The sequence below is a fragment of the Suncus etruscus genome, chromosome 16 (assembly GCF_024139225.1).
Source record: "Suncus etruscus isolate mSunEtr1 chromosome 16, mSunEtr1.pri.cur, whole genome shotgun sequence".
NCBI lineage: Eukaryota > Metazoa > Chordata > Mammalia > Eulipotyphla > Soricidae > Suncus > Suncus etruscus.
Window position 1 is genome coordinate 1,797,212 of NC_064863.1, and position 27,146 is coordinate 1,824,357.

The following is a 27,146-nucleotide window of genomic DNA, read 5'->3' on the forward strand; positions in this document are numbered from 1 at the left end:
GTCTCCCCCAGTTTAAATCAATCATCAAAGGATGCTCGATTTGCTATTTTTTCCCCCTTGAGCTAAATATAGTGAACCATATAGTTTAAGGGTGTTACCAGCCCGTTTTGCTTTTAAGCAAGAGAAAACGCATGATAGAAATGATGTCTCTCATTTTTAAGGTCATTGATTAGATTAAAAAGGCAAGTGTCTTTTCTCATTGAACTTTTTTCAATTAAGCCGTTAACCTTTTAAAATGAGTATCTTCCAAAATCTATCAGAATGCAAGATGAGATTTTAACAAAATCCTGACAATTTCAGCTTAAACATATACACAGAAACCATATGTGCTTAGGAAGAAATACATACACACAGGCATTGTTTACAGCTAGTGTCTTTCTATTTGGAAGACATGGAAGGAAGAGCCATTCCATACGTGTGTATGCTCTCTGAAATGTACATCCAGCTAGCCCCATGGAACTGGCTTTTGGAAACAAAGATATCTCTATCCAGGGGACAGAGACAGACAGACTGACTTCAAACTTGCACTTGCAGAGTGGGGGATTTTTTTTCTTTTCCTCTTCTTCGGGTGCTGCTTTTCAAAATTGCCTTGGGCTACAGAACAGCACCTCAGATCCCCAAGGCCCACTGCCTGGCTCCTAATAGCCACTCTCCATCTGTGTCACATGAACAGCTGATGAGAGCGTGCCAGTGTCTGTGTTTGGGAGAGCACATCCACCCAGGTTAAAATGCTAGGGTTGCCAAGGAGCAGTCAGAAGCCATTAGTGTGGGTGAGAATTTGCCTTGCAGCGGTTCCTGGGCATGGTGGAAAACATGTGCGCATGTCCCTGCTTGAGCTTCTGTGTGCGTGTGTACACGCACATGCGTGTGCATATGTGTGCGCATTTGTCGTGACCCACCCAGGCTACGTGATATGCAGAGAGGGCGAACAGATGAAGCCTAGTTTCCATACACCTATTTGAAAAAATTTGAAAATTCAATGGTTTTTGTTTCCCAGGGCTCTGATTAGTTCTTTGACTGTTTGGGGGTCCCTCTCACTCATTTCCTTTTTTTTTTTTTTATCATAACAGACGGCAAAGAAAAAGAGAACAGCAACTTCAGGGTCATGCTCTAGTGTTTGGGCAGATGGAAGGGGGCTGCTTTGCCTTGGGGCAGGGTGGTTGTAATGAAGTGGCCTGTCAGTCTGTAAATAGTGAGGGTCATCTCTTCCATGTGATGGAGGGTATCGCATTGCAGTGAAAATGGAAATGTCAATAAAATTAATCTGCCAGCTCTTTGCCATGGCTTTCCTGCTTCTCTAAGTAAAGGAGGTTGTTTTTGTTGTTGTTGTTGTTGTTTATGGTTTTGTTTTTGCTAGAAAGGAAAGGAACAGGTACAAAGGGTCTGTAGAGCTGACCCAGAAGTCAGAAGAGAGGGGACCTTGGGTAGGAGATCTGTAATCCAGGAGGAGGGAGAGGGTCTGGGAATTAGCTGGTGGATCTGTAGCCTTCCCAGGGAAGCTCCGGAGCGTCTGGCTCAGGCTACATTGAGCACAGAGTTTATTGTTTTAGGCTTTCTTGGACAAGGTTTTTACTTAGCATGGGATTTATGGCATTTACTGCTAATGAATGTCTATTCTTAAATTACAAAACCCCCATCTCAGCGCAATTCCCAGATGTCCTTCCAGGACCCTGGCTTCTTAAACACCAGCAGGGAGCATAAACTCTCCACTTCTCTGTTTTTCTCTTTCGTGTGGCTCCGGGCTAATGATGTGCAAGGAAAACACAGCCATCTATAAAGCCCCAGTGCTGTCCCCGAATTCTTCATTTATTTTGCATTTGATTATGCCACAAGTCGGATCTTGTTTCTTTCCTTTTTTTAAAGTTATTAGTTCAAATATTAATGTTGGGATATGGCATATCGTGCTGCTCTTGATTGATGCCTTCCCAAAAACAGGAAGACGTGCTCGTATGAATTTTAAGAAAGTAGGGGTCCTGCAATGCCTTGCCAGAAGAGTTTTTCAGATACATAATTTAGATGCCCTCCAGGCAGGCTTTCAAGGCATTTTTGCTGGAGGGCAAGAAAAAATAACTATGACTGTTAAAAGTAAATGATTTTTGCTAATGCACAATTAATGCCAGAGAAAACACAGAAGAGGAAGATGTTGATAGAAACTTCTGATTAAGTGAGCATCCTACCTTGATGTGTATCTTTTCTTCTCTTTTCTTTTTTAATGATGATGATGAGTGGTGCAGAGAGCTCAAAGTTCTCATGCCATGCAAATGCTGAGCACAGGGTCATCTGAGGCACATACACGTGTGTGTGTGTGTGTGTGTGTGTGTATACACTCGTGCACATACATGCACGGACTGGGGAGGTGACAGTTTCAGGAGGGGCTGAGCAGGCAGTGCGTTATGTGCAGTGAACAGTGACACAGTTACTGTCACCTATGCAGGCAGCCTAGAATATATAGACTACAGAACATTGAACTTGATTACCCTCCAGGATGTGTTCACTACGGGCATGGGGATGCATTGCCACTGAATGGGTTTTTCTGATGGCGGTTTTCCCACATTGGATTCCATAATTGACAAAGAGCTACAGCGCTGTGTCAAGCGCACAATTATAATTGAATTAATGATATGGGCGAGTGTGAGACACACAAAATTAACATTTGAAGAGGCCTGGTTTAATTTTGTCTTTTACATATTTGTGTCTCCAATTATACTTTAATGAAAGAGAATATACCCGCCTAATGGATTTCTTTCAACAAGCTTAGCGGAGCTCATCATTAGCCGCGCGTTGTTGTTGGCACCCTTTCTGTGTTTGCTCTAACGTGTTCTCATCTCTTTCTCCTAGGGGATGGCTTAGACAACAGTGTCGCTTCACCTGGCACAGGTGATGATGATGATCCAGACAAGGACAAAAAACGCCAGAAGAAAAGAGGCATTTTCCCCAAAGTAGCAACCAATATCATGAGAGCGTGGCTCTTTCAGCATCTCACAGTAAGTCCAGACGAAAGATTGCCCCCCAAAAGTTTGTTGCTTTAGGCAACACAACTCCTAGCAAGGAATAAGGGCCACACCTAGTTTTTTGGGTTTTTTAATTTGTTTTTTGTTTCTTTAAATAGAAGGTGCCTTCTTTCCTTTTCCATGCATCCCATGGTTAGCCACAGAGCAGTTAAGGTTTGCTCAACTAGTACCATTTCAGAGTACTTTGTGGGAAGAAACTGGTTTTGGGTTAAATAGCTCAGGAATGAACTATGTTCAGAAGAGCCTAGTACTCTGAAGAGGAAGAACAAGTCCATTTGTAATTGATGCGCAAAGGTATGAGAACCACTCCACATAAAATGGCTGTAGGCTGTAGGAGCTCTTGAGTCTCTAAACATTGCCTTGCTCATGACACTCTTAATGAAAGCCATTTCTTGGAGAGGCAAAAGGCAAAGAAAGGGAAGGGGGAAGAAGCATCTTGCCACATGCATATCCAGGCCCAAGGTATCAGGTGTGACACTAATCACTGAAGGAGTTTGCAAACATGTCCTGCATTTCTGTGACATGCAGAAGGGTTCGAGGGGCTGTCATGTTTGAAAGGTGGAAATAAAATGTTCTTTTTTAAAGCTACTCAGAACCATTTCTCTCATGTGCTGCTCACCCTGTTCACGTCTGGGGAAAGATCAACTGCCAGCCCCCTCTTTTTTTGAGCAACCATTTATCTCTAACCTCCTGCTTACAATTGGTTTTATGTGTCAGTATATATACTGTGGCCTCTAAGACTCTCATGACAATAAATTTTTTACGGAGGATCTGGTTTTTGCCGTTCATTTGGAAATTCTGGGAAATGATGACGATTTCCGAGACTGTTTTCTTGCTATGATATTGTTTTCAGGCCATTCTGTTTAGGCTAATGCTGAAACACAGAGTAGCACATTGAAAGCTGAAGGTCTTCTTTGATTATTCAACTTGTGGTCGCTGTGCTGAATGACATTAGTTACAGTGTCATGGGCCTAGGACAAGGTTCCACTTTTATTTATGGTGGTGGCTGCTAGCTGCCTCTTCCTGCAGAGAGACAAAGGATGAGGGGTTCGGAGCTGCTGGTGGGGGGGGGGGGGGCGGCGAGGGAGAGTCATCTCCCTAAATCGGCCATCTTGATGTCAGGACATTAGTGGCCAACTAAGGTGTATCGATTGGGCCCGTGGTGTCAGGATTAGCTGGGGGAACCAAGGAGGCCGTGGAGGTGCCAGTGGTTATTCTTGCCTTGCAGCTACGGCCATTTCAAAGGTCAGGGCCTTGCACTGACTCGGCTCAGAGGAATTAGACAGAACATGCGGTCTCTGGGCTGATTACTTAACCAAAGACAAAATAATGAGTCCTAAGCAAATACTGACTAATTGAAAGGGCTGTAAATCCATTACATATTGGTCAGGGATAATCAGGAGTATTTAATCACTTTTATCTATTCAGGAGCACTGAAGCTGCAACAGCAAAGCCCTGAACCTTGCCATGTGGTTATTATTCTCATCATTATCAAAATTACTTCACAGCTGTTCTTTGCTACATCACCTCAGCTGGAGATTTACTAACCTGTAAAATGTTTTTAATTTGGAAGTCGAGTGAGTGTGAGGGGAGGGGCTTTTCGTTTTTAATGCAAGGTTTCTGTGGTTAGAGTAGCAACTGAGCAAGGCAGCCAGCTGGCCTTGGGGTCTTGGGCAGAGCCTCCGGGCCAGTTCACCTGTGTGATCTCCTTCCTCCTGTTTTCTTCATCCCAGGCATTTCCTGGCCAAACACATAGACGTCCACCATCGCTTTTCAATGAACATCTCCATATTTTCTCTCTGCCCCTCAGTGAATGAGATCACAGTAACCAGCCCGTGGCATCCCCACTGTTTTGCCTAGAAGAAAGGCTCGGGAAGAGATGGGATTAGTTTAAGGTTCTCTTAGCACCGAGCCTGAACTTTCCTGGTCCCGAAGTGCTCTGCTTTTCTTACCACTTTTTAACCACTAGACATAAACCAGGAGTCCTGAAAACAGCTGCTTAGTGAGCTCACTTTCCTGGCCACTATCAACAGGTTCTGTTTTTAGGGTTGGACATGTAGAGATTCAAAACACCACTTTCCTGTTTGGGGCCTGACTTATTTATTTCATTTTGTTTGTTTGTTTGTTTGTTGTTGTTGTTGTTCTTTGCCATGGCCTGCTGTGCTCAGTGGTTACTTCTGGCTCTGTGCCCAGGAATTACTCCTGGCAGGCTTGGGGACTGTACGAAATGCCAGGGATTAAACCTGGGACAGCTGCATGTGAGGCAAATGCCTTAGCTGCTGTCCTATCTCTGGCCCCTATTTTCCTGTTTTTCAGCTCTCAGCCTTTCCAAATAGACTTTTTCTGCTCTCCTCTCACTCCCAACTCTTTACTATCTTCATCCTGTGCCTCGACTAGCCCAATGCCTATGACTGAACCTAGCAAGGTCTCCTGCTTTGTGGCACACTGAGCCCACCATGTGCTCTGGCAAAGAACTACGGGTGTCATGTCATGATTCCCGGGTCCTCCTTGTGACTCTGTTGTGCAAATTGCTACAGTCTGACTTATTGCTCTGCTGAAAGTACTTTTATCTAAACATGCCTGAGACTTGGTGCAGAATTCTCTGTTCAAAGGAAATGTTCGTTTGGGCTTATAGTCGAAGTAGGGAGCAAAGACACAATAGCTCGAGCTGAGGAGTAGCCAAAAACTTGCGTTGCCAGTTCAGTTTTCCTCTGCTCTGGCCGAATCTCATTTCAGTCTGTTCATTTCTTGGAGCCTCCCATTGTTCACTTTCCAATCAAGTGGTGCACTTTGCAGGACCTACAGGTTTCAGCCTTCTCTACAGCATACAGCACGCAGGCATTTTGGTTCTCTGCTTAGGCACGTCAGGATACTACTCCCGGCCTTCTGGTCTCCTTGGCTTCTCCTTCCCCCTTTCTTTTCACTTTCCATTAAGTGCTTTCTTTTTCTCCTCCCCATGACCTTTCACAACATGCCCCTTTCATTATTTTCTCTGACTGGCTTTGTCTTTTCTTTTCTCTCTCTGCTCCCTTGTATCCTAAGGAAATTCTCGTCGGCTTGCACGTTGAGCATTTCCCCCCTCCTCAACCAGATTTTATCCCAACTGCAAAAAAGAGGTTCAGTAACTTTGATGAGGATGGTCCTGTAAAACTTTTACTTCCCAGTCCTTAATGAGGCCACAAGATTTACTCGGTTATAATTCTGAGCTCAGAAACCAAGAATAGAGACCCCTAACTAGAGGCACATTAATTTAGTCTTCTTTTCTTACAGGCACTAACAGGCAGGGCGAATCCTTAGAAACAGAGATGTCCCACTATATTTTTCTGTCAGTTAATTAATTTCATCTTTCAGAGTGAAATGTTGGTTCTAGCTCACTGAAAATAGACATAGTCTAAATTATTATTTCATGGATATTTCTTTACAAGTGCATGATTCATTGTGCATTCCTCCATTATTCATCTCTCTAACATTATTTCAAACTGGTGTATTCCCCTTTGTGTAGTATGACCTGTTCTTGTATTACAATAATCCCCGATGTACCCTTTTTTTCTTTCTTTTTTTAAAAAGAAACTAATTGAATTATCTCATTATTTTAATTTGTTAAGCAAATGTATTTTGCATCTCAGGATGTGTTCTTAAAGAAGGGGGCTGCTAAGGCTTTGCCCCCTGAATGGGCCATTGGCCCATTTTGACATTCATGCATTCATTAACTAGCAGAACATAAAAGAACTCTGGTTGTATTTTTTTTCCAGACACCCAACCAGCATGGAGCAACTTTTTCCAATAAGCCACAGGGGTCTCTCTACATATGTTCTCAACTGCAAGCTATTGTCACCTATTCTGAATACCTCAAAAGGCCCACAAAAAAAGGGCCCCACCTCAACAAAGACCAACTGTAACAATTGTTAAATCTTAGTCTCAATATGACAAAAATCATTAACCTTCGGTTTTTTTTTTAAGAATAAATTCCACAACTGTAACAATTAAAACAAACTCTCAAATTTTTGTGCATTAGCAACAAGGGGGGGAAGGTAATATACTTCAAGTTAGTAAATTATTTGAGGAAAATAATTACTCTAAATCCAAAATAGCACTTAAAAATTAAACTATTTGATGAATTGAGAAATTGTCAGTTGTAAGCACTTAGACCTTACTTGATCTAAAGTTTAGTAGTTCCTAACTAGCTACCAATTTATAAAATGTCCATTTTTATTTTTAAAAAATCCCCTTAAGAAAACTCAGTCATTTCAAAAAGTTAAGACTATTCTAGACATTCAGCTTTCAAAATCTTGTGCATACACCTTTTGTTAATGCCTTAGATTTAGAATTTAGTGGAGATGAGGGGAAAAAAATCTGTTGGAAATAGATGTTTTTGCTAGAAAGTACTCAATGGCTTAAAAAATATAAGTAGGGAATTCCTAGGGAAGTATATTCCTTTCACTAACACACGGAGATTATGATATCATAAAAGCAAGCCTGCCATTACAACTGTTTTTATTTGACTTCAAAGATAGTTAAAGAAAGAAACAGCAAGAAATAATACCAGGACTGGTGGTTTATTCATAACTAAGAAAAACTCCTCTACGCCAGGAAACCCTTAGTGTGCTCAATTAAGCTCTCCGGCATCTCCACTCGCCACCTCAAGAGCTCCCTGACTTGTGCCGCAAAGAATATATTTGCTCACGTAATGAAAACAGGAAGTGCTCACACACAAAGACACCACTGGCTCCTATCAGTTTCCAAGTAAAGGTTTTCGTATTTGAAAAGAGGCCTAAAGCTCACACGGAGTGAATGTAGGACCTCTCCACAGACATGTACACAGAATCAGAAGCAAATTGACTTAAAACTGATAAGATATTTTTGAAACTGCTGGTTCGAAAGGCTCTTCCTCTTATTCGTGGTAAAAAAAAAAATGTGTCCTCTTTCTGTATCTCTCTTTGTTGGTGAGGGAGAGACAAGAAAGAAGTCTGTCTCTCACGTGTTTGTTCCTTTCACTTCTTGAGTTTGTTTCATAAGAATTTTGGAAGGGTCTCTGTTGGACAGTAAAAATGTATTTTAAAACATAGAGCGAGTGGGGCATTTGCCTTGCACATGGCCAACCGCGGTCAATCTCTGGCATCCCACGTGGTCCCCTGATCACTGCTAGGAGTAATTCCTGAGCACAGAGTCCATAGTTACCCTTGAGCATTTCTAGCTATGGCTCCAAAACAAAAATAAAAATAATTTAAAGGAGAAGGAAAAAGATAGCGTATCATGCTACAGAGAAAGTACATTGCACCCAGGTTATGAAAAGTATGTATCTCTCTTCTCCGGTGAATTCAAGACCATGTGACAGTAAATTTTGTTATCTGCTCTATAAAATTATAATGGGTTTGTGTGTATACATGCATGTACTCATACATATAGAAGAGAAAATGGCAGAAGTAGAGAGATGCTTTGAACAGATTGTCTTCATTTTGTGTGGAACCAGATGGCTTCTTTTCCTAAATGGGGTGGTAAAGTGTCAGGGTTATAAGATTGTGGCCTGGAATTGGGATCATAATGGATCTTTTTATTATTTATTTGGGGGCTACACCCACCAGTACTCTGTTCTCAGTGGTCACTCCTGGTAGTACTGGGCAGTACTTGCTATGTGCGAGTAAAAAAATGGAACCCCTGTCCTCTTATTCTGACCTTGCAGTAGATTTTATTGTCTGAGAAGTTAACTTTTCTTATACTCATTTTCTTATCTTTAGAATTAGAATAATTCTAGAACTAATCTACTTGGCTTGTTTTACATGTAAAACTCCAGTCCTGTGCCCAGGTCCTATAATAAATACATGATAAATGTACAAAAACTATAATTCACATTTTGATTGAGTGGCTAGCAGAAAGATTGGGTGAATAGAATTCACTGTTTACCATTCTGTGTGATATGGAAAAGATTGGAGAAAGGTTGGAATTTGACAAACAAGTACCAAATGTCTCATAGTAGGAGAGAACATAATCTGTCACCTTCTAGAGTTGTATAAACATTTCAGGATACTTGGCGACACTTAGTGATAGATAGCACTGGAGGCTTTGGTATCACTAGCAAGTCAGAGCATTCCGGTGTGCCCTCTGTGGGAGGTAAAGAAGAGAGTGGCATTTATATAACTCAGAATGTTTTACTGGGTCCCTCTCAATCCAGTACACTCCCTTTAGTCTAAAGATTGGATCCAGCATGTGACTAGTATCTAAAGTTCATATCTTCCTCATAAAGGTGTTAAAAGTACAGTGTTTTTAGACACTTGCCATACATGCAGCTGATGTGAGTTTGATATCTGGTACCCCATATGGACCTCTGAGCCCCTCCTGAAAACAGAGCTAAGAGGAAGATCTGAGCACAAGAGTGTGTAGCTTAAAAACAAAACAAACCGGGGCCGGAGAGATAGCATGGAGGTAAGGCGTTTGCCTTTCATGCAGGTCATCGGTTCGAATCCCGGCATCCCATATGGTCCCCCGTGCCTGCCAGGAGCAATGAGCACTGCTGGGTGTGACCCAAAAACCACACACACACACACACACACACACACACACACACACACACACACACACACACACACACACACACACACCCCAAGAGGGAAAAACAAGATAAAGAAAAGAAAATCTAGACTTATGAACAATAGCCAGTATATTTTATTTTGTATTGTGCTGTAATTTTTATTTAAGCATTATGAGTTTCAATGCTATTAATACTCAATAAACTTTTAGTTTACAAAAGTATAGTAAATTTTGAAGGCATACATTGTTCCAACACCATACGTGCCACCAGAGTGTCATTGTTCCTCTACCAGTGTCTCAACGTTCTCCTGTTTCCAATCTCTGTAGGCCAAGCTCTGTAGGCCAATTCTCAGTGTCCGTTGCCTTTGACCATTGTTAGTTCCTTACTATGTTTGTTTCTTTATATCTCACATAGGAAAAATAATTCTGTATCTTTTTCTCTCTTTCTGACTGACTTCATGCTATAGGATGCCCTTAAATTCCATCTATGTAGCAGTATATTGTAAGATATCTCTTTTATTATAGGTGGGTAATATTTGAATGTGTGTGTATGTACACACCATGGTTTCTTTATACACTCATCTGTTCTTGAGCAATTGGGTTGTTTCCAGATCTTGGCTATTGTGATTAGTGCTGCAATCAGCATGAGTATGATTTTAAAAATGGTCTCTGAATGTAAAATGAGATTTGGGTTTGAGTTCTGTGACCCTGGGTATTCATTCAACCCTGAAACCTACTTTCTTGCCTTGAAATGAAAATTATAAATATAGATATCCCTCATAGATAGTAAGGTGTCTGTACAGTTCTAATGATGCAGTCAATTTAAAAACTGTAATGTGCGGTAGAAATGTCAAGTATATTGGTCTTTCAGTTGTTTGCTTGGTTTGCAGTCATGGGAGACCTCTGGTAGCCTGTGAAATCACCTAGGATGAGAGATATAATGATTCTATGATTCATCACTCCCTGAGCTTCTTTACTTGTTCACTTTCACAACATATCCACAGACACATTAGATAATTTCTAACATTAAACTTTTTCTAATATCTGAATAGTTAATCGAATCATATTTCATGGACCTTCGTTATCTCTCCTTGGAAATTAGTGCCCACATGATTCTGAGATCTGTCTACTTAATACTAATCGCTGTAGACCAAATTAATACCGCATATAAAATGCTGGCCTTACTAAGAGCATGAAGGATGGTCTTTCTCACATTCAAAGACACAGATGAGCAGTGAATACAAGTGGGGTTCATGGTTTGAGAAATGCTTACGTAGAAGTGCATATGCAGAACACACAGCTGAAAAACACCAGCTGAGAGATTCCCGCAAGCAGGCAGTAGAATGAGGCCACCCTGGCCTTAGTCTTTGCATTGTTTTTCTGCTGCCAGGAGAAAACATCTGTGAATTATTTGGAAGGAACTTTATACTGGAGATCAACTGAATTGGTGTCATCTCTGTTTAATTTCAGGAAATGATGCCACAATGCATTAAATAACATTGCTGGGTGATTTATTTTCCTGTGGACATGCTATCTTAAGCATCCTTCTTCTCTTGCAATGTTTCCAATGAACTATAAGCTTGTGTATTTGTCCCATTTTATAATGATTTTGCAAGAGGTGTGTGTGGGGGCAATAGAGGTGGAAATAATGGTAATTTCAGATCTAATCATGGTCTTAGTGGGACAGGAGTGTCTTGAGCACTGGGGTTGTGATCACCAGCAGCAACTGACAATACCTTTTTGAGTTTATAAATGCCTTTAAAAATAAAAGAGAGCTCAAACATTCTGATCGTAGCTGTCCAAAGAACCCATAGATGATTTTAATATTGACCTGCCTACTGTAGCTTCTGATTTAGCAAAGTTTCTGTGCACTCCCATCTTCAGTGAAGAATAGAGGACATAAGTCAATTCTGTGTGCCATCTGTCGTCGTTTTTACAATTTCTCAAATTAAAGAGACAGGCCAAAAATTTAATGTTGTGTCGAATTTTGGAATTTCCTCTAGAAGAAATAAAATCGTAACTAAATATACTTAGTCTCTCTTGAGGAAACAAAACAAAACAAAAGCATACTGTAATGTCATGACCTTTTGCTTGAAGTCCCAGCTTGGTCTTAAGAACTAGACTGTGAGGGATTCTGTATGAGACAAATGAATGTGATTCAACATCCTTTGCCCCTATTTTTAGTGACTTTAGGTAAAGTTTTCTGTACAGATCGGTGTAGCCATGGCCTTTCACGGCGACAATGAGATATGTGTAATGTCTTCAGTGTAAAAACATCTGGCCCAGACACTTCAGAAGTGCATCAAATAATCCCATTTATAAAGAAGCTCAGCTACAATCAACTAAGAAAATTAAGTCACAGGTTATGAGCTGAGAGACATATTTAAAAATAAGATTGAAGAATGACATGCTTATTAAATTACCATTATAAAGAATCTAAAATAATTATTAGCTCAAAGTTTAGCACCCAGTTTCATAAAATATCACTCTAAGTATAACTGCTAAAAAATACGGTAAAGAATCCAAGACGGTAGAGAATTGAGGATCTTTGAATAAAAGAAAGTAGAAGGTATGTGCATCTCTGAATATTCAGCTATTTAAAAATTCTAAGAACAGAGTGTCATTAAATGCTGTTTTGGAAACCTGAATATTCATTCAGTTTATAGAGACAATTCACACACACACACACACACACACACACACACACACACACACACACACACACACACACCCCAATTCCACATGACCACAGCTAGCTTGCAAGTGTATTTTGTGAAGTGACGTTGTGGTGCTTTAGATACCAACCTGACTGGGTTCTGAGAACAAGAACTGTCCCTCGACTCTGCAGCATTGCAGGTCATATGATGACCTTAATGTTCAGTTCTAATTTTGAGTTTAGACACTTAACAACACAGATTTCAGAGGACCCCTGGAAATGTTTCTCTCTTTGCACTGTAGTCTGTTTTTATAATTTGGAATAGATTAGGAAGTGTAAAGATGAGATACAGCCTCGCTGCTCCTGTTATAAAATAATGACTAAGGTATGAAGTATTAGGTTGGTTGAATGGAATTTGCTTCTCTCCATTGATGTGCTGTGGTTCTACGTTCTAAATTGATTGGCAGCAGTTGTTTACAGTATGCAAAGTAATCACTGGAACCCTTTAAAGGTGTATTATCCTTTTAAAACATAATAGTAATGCCATTTTCATGCTTTTACATTTGCTATTCATATTTTGAACTGCCAAGTCCCAAATCTGCCAGAACTAATTTAAGTTGTTTTTATCTAATAGTGGATAAGTTGTCAAGTCACAATATAATGACAGATAATTTTTCTCAAACTATAGTTTTACTTCTTGGTTATAATAGATACCATGAATGTTTGTTGAACCAACTTGATTGTCCACAAAAAAGAAAATCAAACTCAAGAGATGATTATTGTGGGATTCTGGAATGACAAGTACTGAAAGACTTATTATCTGGTGATTCTGAATATGATAGAAAATTAACATCAGCCATTATTAATCTTTTAGCCATTCTGTTCCCCAGTTGACTGATCCATGACTTGACTGACATCAGGGCCATCCTGAGGATTCATCCCTGGTGATTTCAGGCCCGACTATTGCTGGAGCAGTTATTTCTGGGACCTCTGCTATCGCATTTTAACATAACTATCTAGCAGATGTAATGTTTGCATCATTCTTCTCTAGTCACGTATGTTTGAGAACGAATTTTGACTTGGACATAAGCATAATCATATTTGCATAAGCATTTTGACTTGACATAGGCAGTTCCCTAACTAATAATTTAGAAAGGGGAAGAGTCCCGTGACTCCAGTCTTACCATACTTGTACACTGACTTCTTTCTTTCCCAGGACACTTGGTGTGACTCTGTCATAAGCCGACAGTAAACAACCCAAGTGTCCTGGGGCTGGTGTGACACTAGACTTTCATAAAGGAAAAGACTCCAAGCAATAGACGACATGAATGCTGGATTATTCCCTGTAGGTTCAGTCACATATTGGAACTCTTTAAAACCAGCTTTATTTTTCCCTCTATGGGTGAAAAGTTGCACTTCAATGTCTTATGATACCTGCAGGCAGCACATGAGTTGTTACACTTGTTCTGGATCCTGCCTCACTGTGAATTAAAAGCTAAATGTGTAAGAGGGTGTGGGCAGTATGAAGTCATTATTAGTCAATCATATGTACATTCAGTTTTTACAGTAGTTCTGGGAAACTGTAATCAGTGGCAAAATCTCTTCTTCAGTTCCTTTATCTGAAGACCCTTCCCAGGTTTTTTCCTTGCTTAGGGGTTACTCACTCCTGGCTCTGAGCTCAGGGATCACTCCATGCAGGCTCAGGGGACCATTTGGAGTTTCGGGGATAAGACCTAGGTTCGCTGCATGCAAGGCAAGTTTCCTACCCACTCTATTATATGTGTTGCTCCAGTTTTTATGTTTACTGTTAAACAACTTAAATGGCCATCAAATATTAGCATGTGGAAAGGTAAGAGTTCCAAGAGGAAGGGTGGGACCACACACACCAGTGATCCGGACTTACTCTGGCTCTGTGCTTAGAGATCATTTTGAAAGTGTTTAGGGGACCATATGCTGTATCATGAACTGAAGTCAGGCTGGTGTTGTGTAAAGAAAGTGAATGTACTTGCTGTATTATCCCTCTAGCCTTAGTTCCAGTATTTTCATACTGTTTTGCTAATGCCCACTTCAAATGCTCTTTGCTTGTTTGCAATGTTATCAGTTCAATTTGTGGTTGGACTGAGACATTAGAAATGTTTGTAATTCATAAGAGAATCAGTGCTTTTTCCTACCTTTAGATAGGTGAATCTATGCATTCTTTGTGTTGAGTAAAAACAAGTGAACCCTAAAAAGGAAGAAAGAAATCCCTGAAGTTTTTTGGGGGGTGGTGGTTGGGGCCACACTTGGTGGTGCTCAGGGGTTACTTCTGGCTCTGTACTCAGAATCACTCATAATGGTGCTCTGGGGACCATATGAGATGTCGAATATCAAACGTGGTTACATGCAAGATAAATACCCTCCCTGTTATACTATTGCTCTACCTCCAATCCTTGAAGTTTTAAGATCTAGTATAATAGAGGCAGCAGAACTGGGACCAGTTTGAAATTAACTGGATCAGGATCTAGTCTCCATTTTGCTCCGAGTTACCTTAAGTTTGTCATTTAATTTTCTGATTTTCTCCTCTTCTTACGTTGAAGGGTAGCTGAAATTAGAAGTAACCCTTGAAAAGAAGTGGACTGTAGTGCAAGGATTAAATGATCCGCATTAGTATTTACGGACAGAATACTGAAATAATTTTTCCTGTCCGAACTGCTTAAAATGTGAACTTTATTTAAGGCAAAACTCTTCAAAGAGCAATTCTGTACTTCATTATTGTTAATTCAATCAATTTGGAACGAGGATCCAGTATATACTAATCATGAATCATCAGCATCATGACTGTAAGGAAAAGGTCGGAGACCTTAAGGATCATTCATACTGTGGCACAACTTCTTTTGTATTTTGGGGGGGAGTCACACCCAGTGGCGCTCAGGGTTCCTCCTGGCTCTGTGCTCAGAAATCACTCCTGGCAGACTCAGGGGATCATATGGGATGCTAGGGATAGAACCCAGCGATAGTCCTGGGTTAGCCGCATGGAAGGCAAACGCTCTACCACTGAGCTGTCTTTCCAGCCTCGGTGGCACAATTTTAGTGGCATTTTGAGTCCAAATATTTTGGGGAATTTTATAAACTTGTGAAGCATTGTCGGATGGGCACAAATTGAAATAAGTTTCTTGTGGAGGATTTGGATACCTTTGCTTTTTGTCCATAAATGCTCCATCCTAAAAATTACCTCATTCACTAGCTTACCTCTTTTTATCCTGACCAAGCTACCGGGAAAAGAAGTTTAGCTTCTAAAATAGCCATCCCTAGAAAAATGGAATCCAGCGAGAAAAGCAGAATTAGCTTATTGCAGGGAAAGACCAATGGAGTATATTTTCCCAAAGATAATTTCTATCCAGATGCTAAATCGGGCAACCTTTGAGTCTGCATATTTAGAAATTTGCAGATGCTATAGTTCTTAAGACAGAATCTCTTCTTTGGCTGAAGTATAGACTATGTAAGAATTTTGTCGAAAGCTTGGAAAGTTATATTGAGATTTTTGGTTTAGAGACAAAAACCAGCTCTCTGGGTATCTTTGTGAAAGATAAAAATGATGAGAATAGTGTTTAAAAGTTGGAACTGATGGGCTAGAGATACTAAAAAGGATACAATGCTTGCCTGGCATAGAGATGACCTAGGTTTGAATCCCAGCACCCCATATGGTTCCCTAAGCACAACACTCTTCCCTGAGCACAGAGCGAGGAGTAAGCTCTGAGTACTGCCCAACTTCTTCCACCACCCCCCCCACCGAATTTGGAGCTGATATTTGGATGGAGTAGTAATGCTTGAAATCATGACACTCAGTTGGAGAGATAGAACAGGGGGTAAGGTGCCTGCCTTGCACATGGTTACCCGGATTCAATACCCAGCTCCACATACGTTTCTCAGAGCACCACCAGGAGTAATTCCTAAGCACAAAATCAGGAGTAAGTTTTGAACACAGGTGGGTGAAGTCCACTACCCCACACCAAAAAAGTTATAGCACTCAATAAAGGCTATGAAGAAAGAGGATGCAGAGCTGTGTGTGTGTGTGTGTGTGTGTGTGTGTGTGTGTGTGTGTGCATGCTGGTGTTGCATAGGGTCGTGGTAATTAGCAGAGAAAGGCTACTTTAGGAAGAGATAGCAAACCTCACCAAAGGGATGCACTTGCTTTGTACTCCACTGACCTACGTTTGAACCTCAGCAACCCATATTGTTCCCTGAATCTGCCAAGAGTGATCCCTGATTGCTGAGCAAAAAGTAAACCTGGAGTTCAGCCAAGTGTGGCCAAAAACAAAAAATTAAAAAAATGAAAGAAAATAAAAACTATATTTAAAGACTTTGTTTAAAGAAAGGAAGTAATGAACAGTCAGATTAGTAGCATAATCAGATCATGAGAAGAGAGAAGATGTTTCAAAGTAGGGGAAGTAGATTCTATAGAAAGATCAAGGATGGTCGTAGCTAAAAACATGCCACTGGATTTAGGCCTTGGGAATCAAGGTTTGCCTTTGATTATATGGACTGAGAGGAGAGAGTGGAAGGAAATAAAGGACAACAGGACAGTGGGTAGAAAGAGCATGAGCAAAGGTTTATCCAGAGAATCGGTTGAGTCTGGAAACGCAAAGTACTTCTGGATGTGAGACTACAGTGGATAAAGCGGGGTTTTAAAAGGGAAGTCAGTGATCTTAGAGTGAACATGAGGGTGGACGAGAGTGATCGTCGGCTGGGAGAGGTATTTTCGCATAATAGGAAGAAGGCGGAGGGAGTTCACACAGAACCTTCTCTATCTGCTAGAGCAGGAACTGTGGGAGTCTGATTGAGAGTGAATTAGGAGGCACAGAGACCTGCTGCTTGGTTTCTAGAGGGCCAGGCCAATTGAAACTTGTCCACATGGTTTCATCCTTCTCAGGATGAGTTCAGAAATCCAGGAACTAGAGTAAAACACAAAACAATAAAAAACAAACAAACAAACCCCAGCAACTCTAAACCTGGTCACTGATAACATGTGAGGGTAAGGGAGGATTTTAGTGAATCCTTGGAAGAATTTTTGAAATTGTTGTGTTTTTCTTTTGTTTTGTTTTGTTTTGTTTTTGGGCCACACCCGGTGGTGCTCAGGGGTTACTCCTGGCTGTCTGCTCAGAAATAGCTCCTGGCAGGCACAGGGGACCGTATGGGACACCGGGATTCGAACCAACCACCTTTGGTCCTGGATCGGCTGCTTGCAAGGCAAACGCCGCTGTGCTATCTCTCCGGGCCTGAATTTTTGAAATTGTTAACTCAAATTGGTGTTTATTCCTTGGATGATAACTGAAAAATTATTTTACAGTTCATCTGAATAATGAGTGGTAAATAAAAGTCATTCAGCATTATGGAAAAAGAAATAAAATGCTGGTACAAGCTATAATGAGGATGTAAACTAAGCAACATAAGCCAAAAAATGCACAAATATTGTATGAGTTTATTCATATGTGGCTGTCAAGTAAGTCAGATATATAAAAAGAAAATAGAAGAAAGATTACTAGGAACATAGAGAGGGGGAGTGGGAAATTATTTAATGAATATTTCGTTTCAGTTTGGAAAAATGAAAATGTTTGGGAAATTAGATTATGGTGATAGATATCCAGTAATCAGAAGTTGCTTATTTCACCGATCTCTATGCTCTAAAAGAACATTTAACCACTGTTAACCACAACAAAACATTGCATAAGAAAAATAAGTCAAGAATGTTGTTGAAAAGAATAATAACTCTATTAATGTGTTGTGATTAGAGAGATAGTACATCAAATAGGCCACTTGCCTCAAACACAGCCGACCAGGGTTCAGTTCTCAGCACCACATGTGGTTGCTTGACCCTGCCAGGAGTGATCCCTAAGCACAAAGCCAGCGGGAAGCCCCAAGCATAGAAGGTAGGTAGCAAAATAGAATAAAATGTGTTATAAGGCTATAAGAAAGTGTGACAGCACTGGCTATCCGAATAGGCAAACAATGGTTTGAATGAAGTAAGAATAAACACAACAATCCAAATAAGTAGAGAATGGGTATTGCAGTAATTTTGAAAGTAGCCAAACAGTATCTTATTAATAGTAACATAATTATAAATTAATATATGAATTTGAAGGTGCCACCACAAGATGAGTGAAGGAAAAAGATTAATTCAACAAATGGTTTTGGATAATGGTTTACTTATTTTGGGGGAAAAAAAAGAATCAGTATTTTCTATTAAAATAAGTTCTTCATTGAAGGTTGAGGTAGATGTAATTATTTTTCTTTCTTTTGTTTAGTGAAATCCTTTTAAGTATAGAGGCAGATGATTTTGTTTAAAACAGTGATAACTTAATTAAATAATTAAATAAAATTTAATTTTGAGAGTCAAAAAAACTACGTAAGTAAAATGAGATAATATTCAACTGGCAAAATGCAACATCATATGACAGGCAAGGGATTAGTGTTCTTTATTAAAGTATTTTGCAGATCAATAAGGAGGGGGAAAAGTGCAATAGAGTAAACGATGAATGGGTGCACAAATGAATAGGCCCATTCACAAAAGAAGAAAGACAAATGGCCAATAGGCATTTGAAAAATGTTCTAGGTAATTAGTAACCAAATAAGATTAAAAATCAGCAACAGGGTCCAGAAAGATAGTACAGCAGGTTGGGCATTTGCTTTGCATGTGCGGCCGACCTGGTTTCTTGGTCACATCTTGTATGGTCCCCCCAGCCTACCAAGAATGATGCTTGAGTACAGACAAAGCCGGGAGCAAATGCTTAGTACTGCTGGGTGTGACCTCAAAACAGACCCAAAAAATCAGCAACATATAAATTTCTTACCCCTTTAGTAACAATAGTAACAACAGTGTCTAGAAAACAAAAGAAGAGAGAGAGAGAGAGAGAGAGAGAGAGACAGAGACAGAGACAGAGACAGAGACAGACAGACAGACAGACAGAAGACAGTAGGCAGTAGGGAGGGTAGAAGGAAGACAGAGGGGAAATTGGAGGCATAAGTGGAGGGAAATGTGCACTGATCAAGGGTGTTGGACATTATATGACTGAAACTCAATCATGAACAATTTTGTTACTGTATCTCACAGTGGTTCCATAAAAAATTGATTTAAAAATATAAAATAAAAGAGAACCCAGCCCTGTCCAGGATAGAAGGATTTATCTACCTTAGTTAAAACAGTATTTTGAAATTGGGTTTGACCTTCTGGAATTTTTATTTTATTTTATTTTTTTATTTTATAAGAGGACAAGGTGAAGTTATAGCGGGAAGACAATCACCCATAAACAGAATTCTCAGAAGAAATCTCCTTGCTAACACCTTAATTTTGAACTTTCAACCAAAAAACATTAAGAAAAATAAAAATTCCCTGTGGAATAAAATTCCCTTCTGGAATTTAAGCTGGTAGTGTGTAATGAAAAAATTATGTTATAATCTTTCTTTCGATCTAGTAATTTAATTTCTTAAAGAAATAATAAGAAATGAAATTTAAAATGAACAAGCAGAAAAATAAATATGCATTAAAATTAGCAAAACTATTTATAAAGACATAATTTTTGATAAAGCACTGAAAACTACCTGGGTTTCTAACTTTAGAGACTGTAAAGGAATATTCCGATCTACGTCCTCCGTAAAACTTAATCTGAAACATGACTTAAAATAGAAAAATACCTCATAACATTTTAAAATAACAGCACAGTTAAGGCAGATTTATGATATGATTCCATCTTAAAGATAAAATTTGCTTGAGGGGGAGGGGTTTGGCCATCCCACATGGTGCTCAGGGGCCATTCCTGGTGGTTTTGCTCAGGAATGATCCCTGGCTCTGCACAGACACTACATTTAGTGCCAGGGATTTGGACCAGGGTCACAGCTGACTCACCCAGGTGCAAGGTGATTCAGCTTACCTCTTGTTGCTATCTCATCATGATTCCATTTTTTAGAAAAGGAAAATACATAATTTATATGCAAAGAAGAACAAATGAAAAGTGTTAACTGCGATCTGGGTGACATTTTAAACTTAAAAATGTTTTTTCGGGGCTGGAGAGACAGCATGGAGGTAAGGCATTGCCTTGCATGTGGAAGGATGGTGGTTCGAATCGTGGCATCCCATTTGAGCCTGCTAGGAGCGATCTGGGCATAGAGCCAGGAGGAACCCCTGAGCGCTGCCGGTTGTGGCCCAAAAACCGAAGAAGAAGAAGAAAAAAGTGTTTTTTCATCTATCTGTTTTAAATTTTCCACTTATACTACAGGATGCTAACTTTAATCAAGATCAATACTGGTGGGGCCAGAGCGATAGCTCAGTAGTAGGGCATTTGCCTTGCACCCAGAAGACCAGCAGATCTGGGACCCACCCAGGTTCAATCCCCAGCATTCTATGTGGTTCTCTGAGTCTTCCAGAGCAATTTCTGAGTGCAGAGCCAGCAGTAACCCCTGAACACTGCCAGGTGTGGCCCACACACAAACAAACAAAAAGGAATGATACCAGAGCCACAAGAGAGAGAGTATGGTGGGTGTACAGTAGGTATTGTGCTTGCCTCGCCCATGGCCAATCTGGGTTCATTCTCTGGCAGCGTATTTGCTCCTCTGAGCCCCACCAAGATCCCTAAACGCTGAGCTAGGAGTCAGTGCTGAGCACCCATAGGTGTGGCTTAAAATAAAACATATGGGGGTTATGCTAACTAATATACTGGTCATCAAGTACCATAGCACATAAGTACACAGGGAGTTTGCGGAGGAGTTGTGAGTCCAGATGAATTAAGAGGAAGAGAGAAGGAGGGAAGAGACATTTAAGATCTTTGATCTTGAAATTACATCCTCTCTGCTTGATGAAATCCAGAGGTGGCAGAGCAGAGACGGAGGGCTTGGAATTAGAGGGACAAGGAGAGATGGTAAAGGGATTCAGGCACTGGTCTTGTGTGCAACAAAATCCTGGTTAGGTCTCCCACTTTGCACTCCTAAGCACTACCAGCAGTGTGCCTGAGCACACTGGGATCCACTGGGTATGGCCCCAAAAAGTAGGAGGGAAAAAAGGTAAGATGGTTCAGCAGAGTCTTTGTCATGCATTTTGGTAGTTCTCAAAAATACTAGATATGTTGTTTACTTACATTTTCAGTAAAGCCTTGTTAGGTGATTTTTCATTATGCAGATATCCTAAGTGCATCGGCACAAACCTATCTGCCTCACAGATCTATTTGGTATATATTCTCAACTCTGTGGCAGCCATCATATGCATGGCCCATCAGTATGACCTACTGAGACATATTTTAGTAACACAGAACATAGAGGCAGGCAGCGGGGCGGAGAGCAAATTTCTTGCACGTACAAAGCCAGAAGAGGAAGAACTGAGAGTGGTGTAGAGGTCCGTTTTCTTCCAGGAACAGTGATGGAGCGGAAGATAGCAGAATCTGGGACTTGGGTGGAAATCTTAGATTAGGAGTAACAGGGGAAAGAAGGTTAAAAGGTGCGTTCTCTTCCCTGATTCAGAAGTGATTTCAATGTGGGAGCATCTTACTTAACTCAAGCAACCAGCACAAATCCCATAAACCTGGGGACTTCAACAATAGGATCTGTTTTTGCACAGTTCTGGAGGCTGGAAAGAGAGATCAGTGCTGTGGCCATAACTGCTGCCTGGTGGTTTTGTTCCCAGGGTGCAGCTGAATGCAGTTTCCCTGTTGTCTGTGTCCATAGAAAATAACTTTTTTTTTTCCTCTTCCTTTTCCAACACTATCAGGCCACTGATAGTGTTGGCATAGGAGCCCATCCTTATGAAATCAGTGATTTTGTGTGTGTATGTGGTGGGGGCAGTGCTCAGGGCTTACTCCTGGTTCTATGTTTGGGGATCACTCATTGTGGGGGAATATAGAGTGACTTCAGTGAATTTTAATGACCTCCTAGGACCTTGATCTTCAAGTACATACATTTAAATGTTAGGGCCGTAATCTATGGATTTGGTAGCTCATATTCAGTTCATAGCAAAGAGTCGTTCAAGAAAAAATATTTCTGAACATGTACTCAAGTTTCAAGCAGGCTACGAATATTATGTTTGTGGAAAATACCAGAGTTAACTTTATTCCATGACATGTCAGGTGAGCATGAGGGAAAAGAGGCGCATTAATTTGGGATGTGGTGAGATGAAGCAAAAGAGCCACATCTATGACTGTTAGACTTGGCTGATGGCTGTCTTTAGGACGCTGACAGAGACCAAAGCAGAGAAAGCAAATTACAGATCTTCCAGATGTTTCCTCAGACCCCTCAATGGAGGAACAGAAGAGGGGCAAGGAAGGTGTGGGGATGGCTGCCCAGTTGGCTAAAGTAAACTGCCCTTGAACTACTTATGTGGCTCGTGTGTAAGGTTTGTTTGATCTAGGTGCTTTTCCTGAGAGTTCGGTGTTGCATGTTGCCTATGCTTCAACACCCCAACCAGCTTGTGCCTTTTCATGATTTCCCCCCTCCCAGGCCCCCACCCCTCTCTGCTTTCAGTGTTGAGATCCGGGAGGGGAAGGGCTGAGGTTGGCCGCTGAGGCAGATTTTGTGGTTTGTCAGGCTGTGTTCTTGACCCTTCCTCGGGACCTGTGATTAATACATGCTTTGTAGAGGAGACTTGGCAAAGCCTGCTCTCCACAGGACTTGATTCATAATTCACAGCGAGCAGGAGGAGCAGGGGCTTTGTGGTGGCTTGTTTGGTCTCTGCTGCACAAAAAGCAGCGCGTTCTGACCTTCGCTGTTGTCTAATCAGGAAGTAGACGACAGTCCCGGCGTGTAGTGGAGTCCTCCTAGGCTAGGGTTTTCTGCAACTGTAAATTATGTTCCAGCTCCCCGGATCTGGGGCACGCCACACTTTACATGACTGTTGTGTATCTTAAAATAAACAGCATTGCAAGCTGTTTATTTTGGTGTTACTCTGTATGCAATTTTAAAACAGTGGTTACTTAAACAAATGTCTCTGTTCCCGGAGTTTGCTCCTGTGGTTTCGGGTTTTGTCACTGCTGTTTGGATGGTGTCTAAAACGCACTTGGGGAGCAGCTGGAGTGAACCTGGCAGCACCTACAGGGACGGTGGTTGGCCCTGCCTTCCCCAGGCACAGCACCACAGTCTCCCCCACCCACACTCTTGTTATTCTCTCCCTGCCATCTGCACAGGGACAATCCACTTTTTTCTTCTTCTTGGGGTACTAAGTTTATCCTCATGAGTCATCTAGAGTAGCAATACTTTACCAAGAGCCATGAGTCCCCTGTGGGTCCCAAGGATAGTTGATGGGGGGGAGGGGGGCACAGGTGAAAATCATGTAAAGGAGTGTGGGATTGTGGCTCCAAACTAGGGGAACAACTAACATGAAGGAATCATGGAGAAAGGTTGTAGAAAGACTGAGAAACACCTTATGTTAGGTTCTGGGATTAATGCACTTTATGTTAGGATGGGTTGTGGTTCAATTTCGTTGAATAAATGGTATTGTGATGATTTCCTGATACAGTACCAGTCCTAAGTAATCATTTTCAATCATCACTTGTGTACTATAGATGCAATGCATATTTCATTAACACAGCTGCATGGCTGAGAAGATGGGCTGTGGACAAAATAGATGGAAAGATATTAAAGTTTGGACAGTGACTTGCTCTGTGCCCTCAGGTTTGTACTCCTCCGTTTTATGCTGGGCTGAAAAGGGGAACTTGGATATCTTGGTAATGCGTACAAGCTAATGCATTCAAGTAGACTTTGATTTGATTCACAGGAGACCATTGACTAGTGCTATTTCTTTAGGGAAGTTATTTAATTCTCAAAATCTTCATCTGTAAAATGGGAGGATTGTCTGGGGACGGTTGGGGAAAGGACTGGGTTTAAAAAAAAAGCCAACTTCCTATCTTAGTATTTTGTACAGACTTGACACTTAACTGCTAGTCTTTCTCTTCCTTTTTTCATCCCTCATACATTTATCGCTGTTAGCAATCTGGTTGCAGTCCCACTTGAAGCTGTGGAGTCTATGTGTAATCATTGGCATTTGGGCCCGGAGAGATAGCACAGAGGTGTTTGCCTTGCAAGCAGCCGATCCAGGACCAAAGGTGGTTGGTTCGAATCCCGGTGTCCCATAGGGTCCCCCATGCCTGCCAGGAGCTATTTCTGAGCAAACAGCCAGGAGGAACCCCTGAGCACCGCCTGGTGTGACCCAAAAACCCAAAAACCCAAAAAAAAAAAAAAAAAACATTGGCATTTGACTTGTCCTGTTATGTAGCCATTCTTACCTAGAATCTCCTTAACCATTAGAGATAGAATCACAGAGCTCCAGGCCTTTTTTGCATTCTCTAGTCTGTTTTTAAGGAAAAAAGCAGAGGAGAATTTTGAGTTCTGGATTATGTGTGCCTTTTTTTTTCTGCCATTAGGAATGAAACTGAAAGCAAGTTACCAATCCTCTTTTCATTTGGCAATATAAATTTATTATATAATTAGAGAAATTTTAGCTGGATTTACTGGTAGATGAAGGAATGGATAAAATACCTCCTTGGTTTATTTGTTTTTTTAAGAAGTCTTATACTGTTATGATTTATGCCCCTTAATAATGAAAAGTTTATCTACACAAGTATACTTTTTATTCTCAAATCTCATCTAAGTAAGTCTTAAATATTTTTATTTAGCCATTGTTTAGATTTGTTTTTGTTTTTTGCAAAAATCAACCCTAAAGTTGAAAAATTTAGATTATAGTTCTTCTAGGCAAAATGTGCATAATAAACCTAAAATATTAATGAAATGATGAGAGGGTACTGGCTAGATAGCCACATTCTTTTTTTCCTAAGATACCTTATGAGGAAGTAGAGAAAATTCCCTAAGCTGTTTAGATGCCAGCTTAGATCCAATCGTTATTTTTTGTTGCTCCCTTTGATTCTGTGAAGATTGTCATACAAGTTATTTTGAGCATGCGAATTTTTTCCAAATAAAACAAAAATCCTTAGTGATCATAGGATGATGAAAGGCTTTATTGGCAAAGGATAGTTGATTTGCCTTGGGCAACTTCTTAACCTTTTAACAGCCTTGGTTTCCTCTTTTGTCAACTAGGCAAATATAATTCTGTATAGTATAGTATTCTTCCTTGGTTTCTCAGGATGGTCAAAGGGGACCATTGCTCATACTAAATATTAGGGAAGAACAAAGGTTTTCATTTTTTGATCACTGGGAAAATGAAATAGTCTCAAAGCCCTTGTTGTAGGTGGCTCTCCTCTATCCTAACCCCCCTTGAATTCCCATTTCTCATAAAAGAAACTAAGCATCACAACCATATCAGAGAGGCCTAATATGCACACAGATGGGAAGTAGAAAAAGGACTTAAAATGTCACCTCCACTTGCACTCTTCAAAACCAACAAAGCATGCCATCTTTCTAGCTCCTTAATAAGGGCTACCCTTTTCAATAACGTATTCTCGTTAGTGCATTTTTCTTTATTAATCTGTTTATTGTTTTTCTAATAATTAGACACAATCTAATCAGGTTTCTGATTTTCTTACCATTTATAGTTGCTTCCATCTCCTGTACGATTTTCTCTTTGTTTCCTGGGGTCACACCTGTTTTTGTTTGGGAGGTACTCCCATTTTGTGCTCAGGGGTCACTCTGAGTAATGCTCAGGTTACCTTATGTGGTGGTGCTCAGGGGACCATGTGGTGCTGGAAATGAATTTAGGCCTTCTGCATGCAAGGCACTTGCTCAGCCCACTAAACCATCTCTTTGGCCCTGAAGATCAGATTTGACTACATTTCCATCTTTTCTCATTTTTTTAGTCATCTGTATGTCATATGCACTTGGAGTTTAGATTTTATTTTCCCTTTGTCTACTTATTTGAAAATAGCTCACCAATTTTATTATAAAGAGAAGGAAGGAAACATTTACTTTTTTGCCCCAATAACATTAGATGGCATAGTGACAATTGTGTGTTTGTTCAAAAGCAGTTAGCACAAATTAGAAATACTTCGCAGCAGATGTGTTTTGTGAAAGGATATGCTAAAAAATTAAACAGAGAATACTTTCCGGTTATAATTTTAGAGAAATATTGTGCAATGAAGCAAATTTACAATTCATTTAAAATCAACCTTTTTATAGCGTGTGTGCCTTCATGATCAAATTTTGACAATTCTGCAATTTGTTTCCGTGTTTCATCAAGGGGGTGGAAATCCATCTGCTAGTTATTTTGGGGGACACCATTGCATCAAGAAAATGATTCCAGAGTTGTACACAGGCTTCATTTTAAATTAACGTGTAGCTGTTTTAAGTACAAGTGACTTAAAGGTAAAAGTTCCCATGATATGATATACACAATAGTGAGAATTTCTTTTCTTCTCTCTGTCAATCACAGTCCTGACGTTCTTTGCTTTCCAAGGACATTTTTGGGCCCTAGAGTCTGGTAAACATTTTAATTTTTATTGTATAGACCAGCTGCTAGAGGAGTGGCTTTTTTTTTTCTTCTTCAAGTTGCTACCGTTGATTCAGTTGCTATTAATCATTGTCTGCCATAATGTGATGCAATTTCTAATAACTTCCCGTGGAGACACTCACCTACAACATTGGCCTTTGCTATTGGATTCACACCAGGAAAAAGAAAATGTGGAGTTTAAAAAAACACAACAAATCAACAGAAAACTTACAAATGGCAAAAATGCACAAAAATTGGAGCAAACTGAGTGAAATCCAAAGCAGATAGCTTCCTGGGAGCAGCAAAGCTATAAATCTCTGCGGCGTTGTTTGAAAACTGAGCGCGAGGCTGCTGAATTTATCATTCATTCTTTGTTGTTTCAGGGAGGGGAGTAATGGGCTGACTTGGCTAACTTTGGCTTGGGACCCCTATCAATAACGTTTCATATTTCTCAGAGTAAAATCAAGATCTGGCTTTGGCCGGAGCAAAGAAAACTGGGGAGCAGGGGGGGTGGAGGGAAATCTCATCAATGGTTGGGGAAATAAAGAGGCAAGAAGGCAGACTA

The 27,146-nt window shown here is 40.5% G+C and overlaps 1 protein-coding gene across 2 annotated transcripts in view; it reads left to right on the top strand.

Moving 5' to 3' along the window:
- Window positions 1–27,146, top strand: part of MEIS2 (Meis homeobox 2) — a 242,889-nt gene that overhangs the window by 74,122 nt on the left and 141,621 nt on the right. For both annotated transcript variants that reach the window (XM_049790038.1, XM_049790039.1), the window contains exon 8: window positions 2,839–2,984. In XM_049790038.1, coding sequence (XP_049645995.1) covers window positions 2,839–2,984 — 146 coding nt within the window. The remainder of the gene's footprint in view (window positions 1–2,838; window positions 2,985–27,146) is intronic.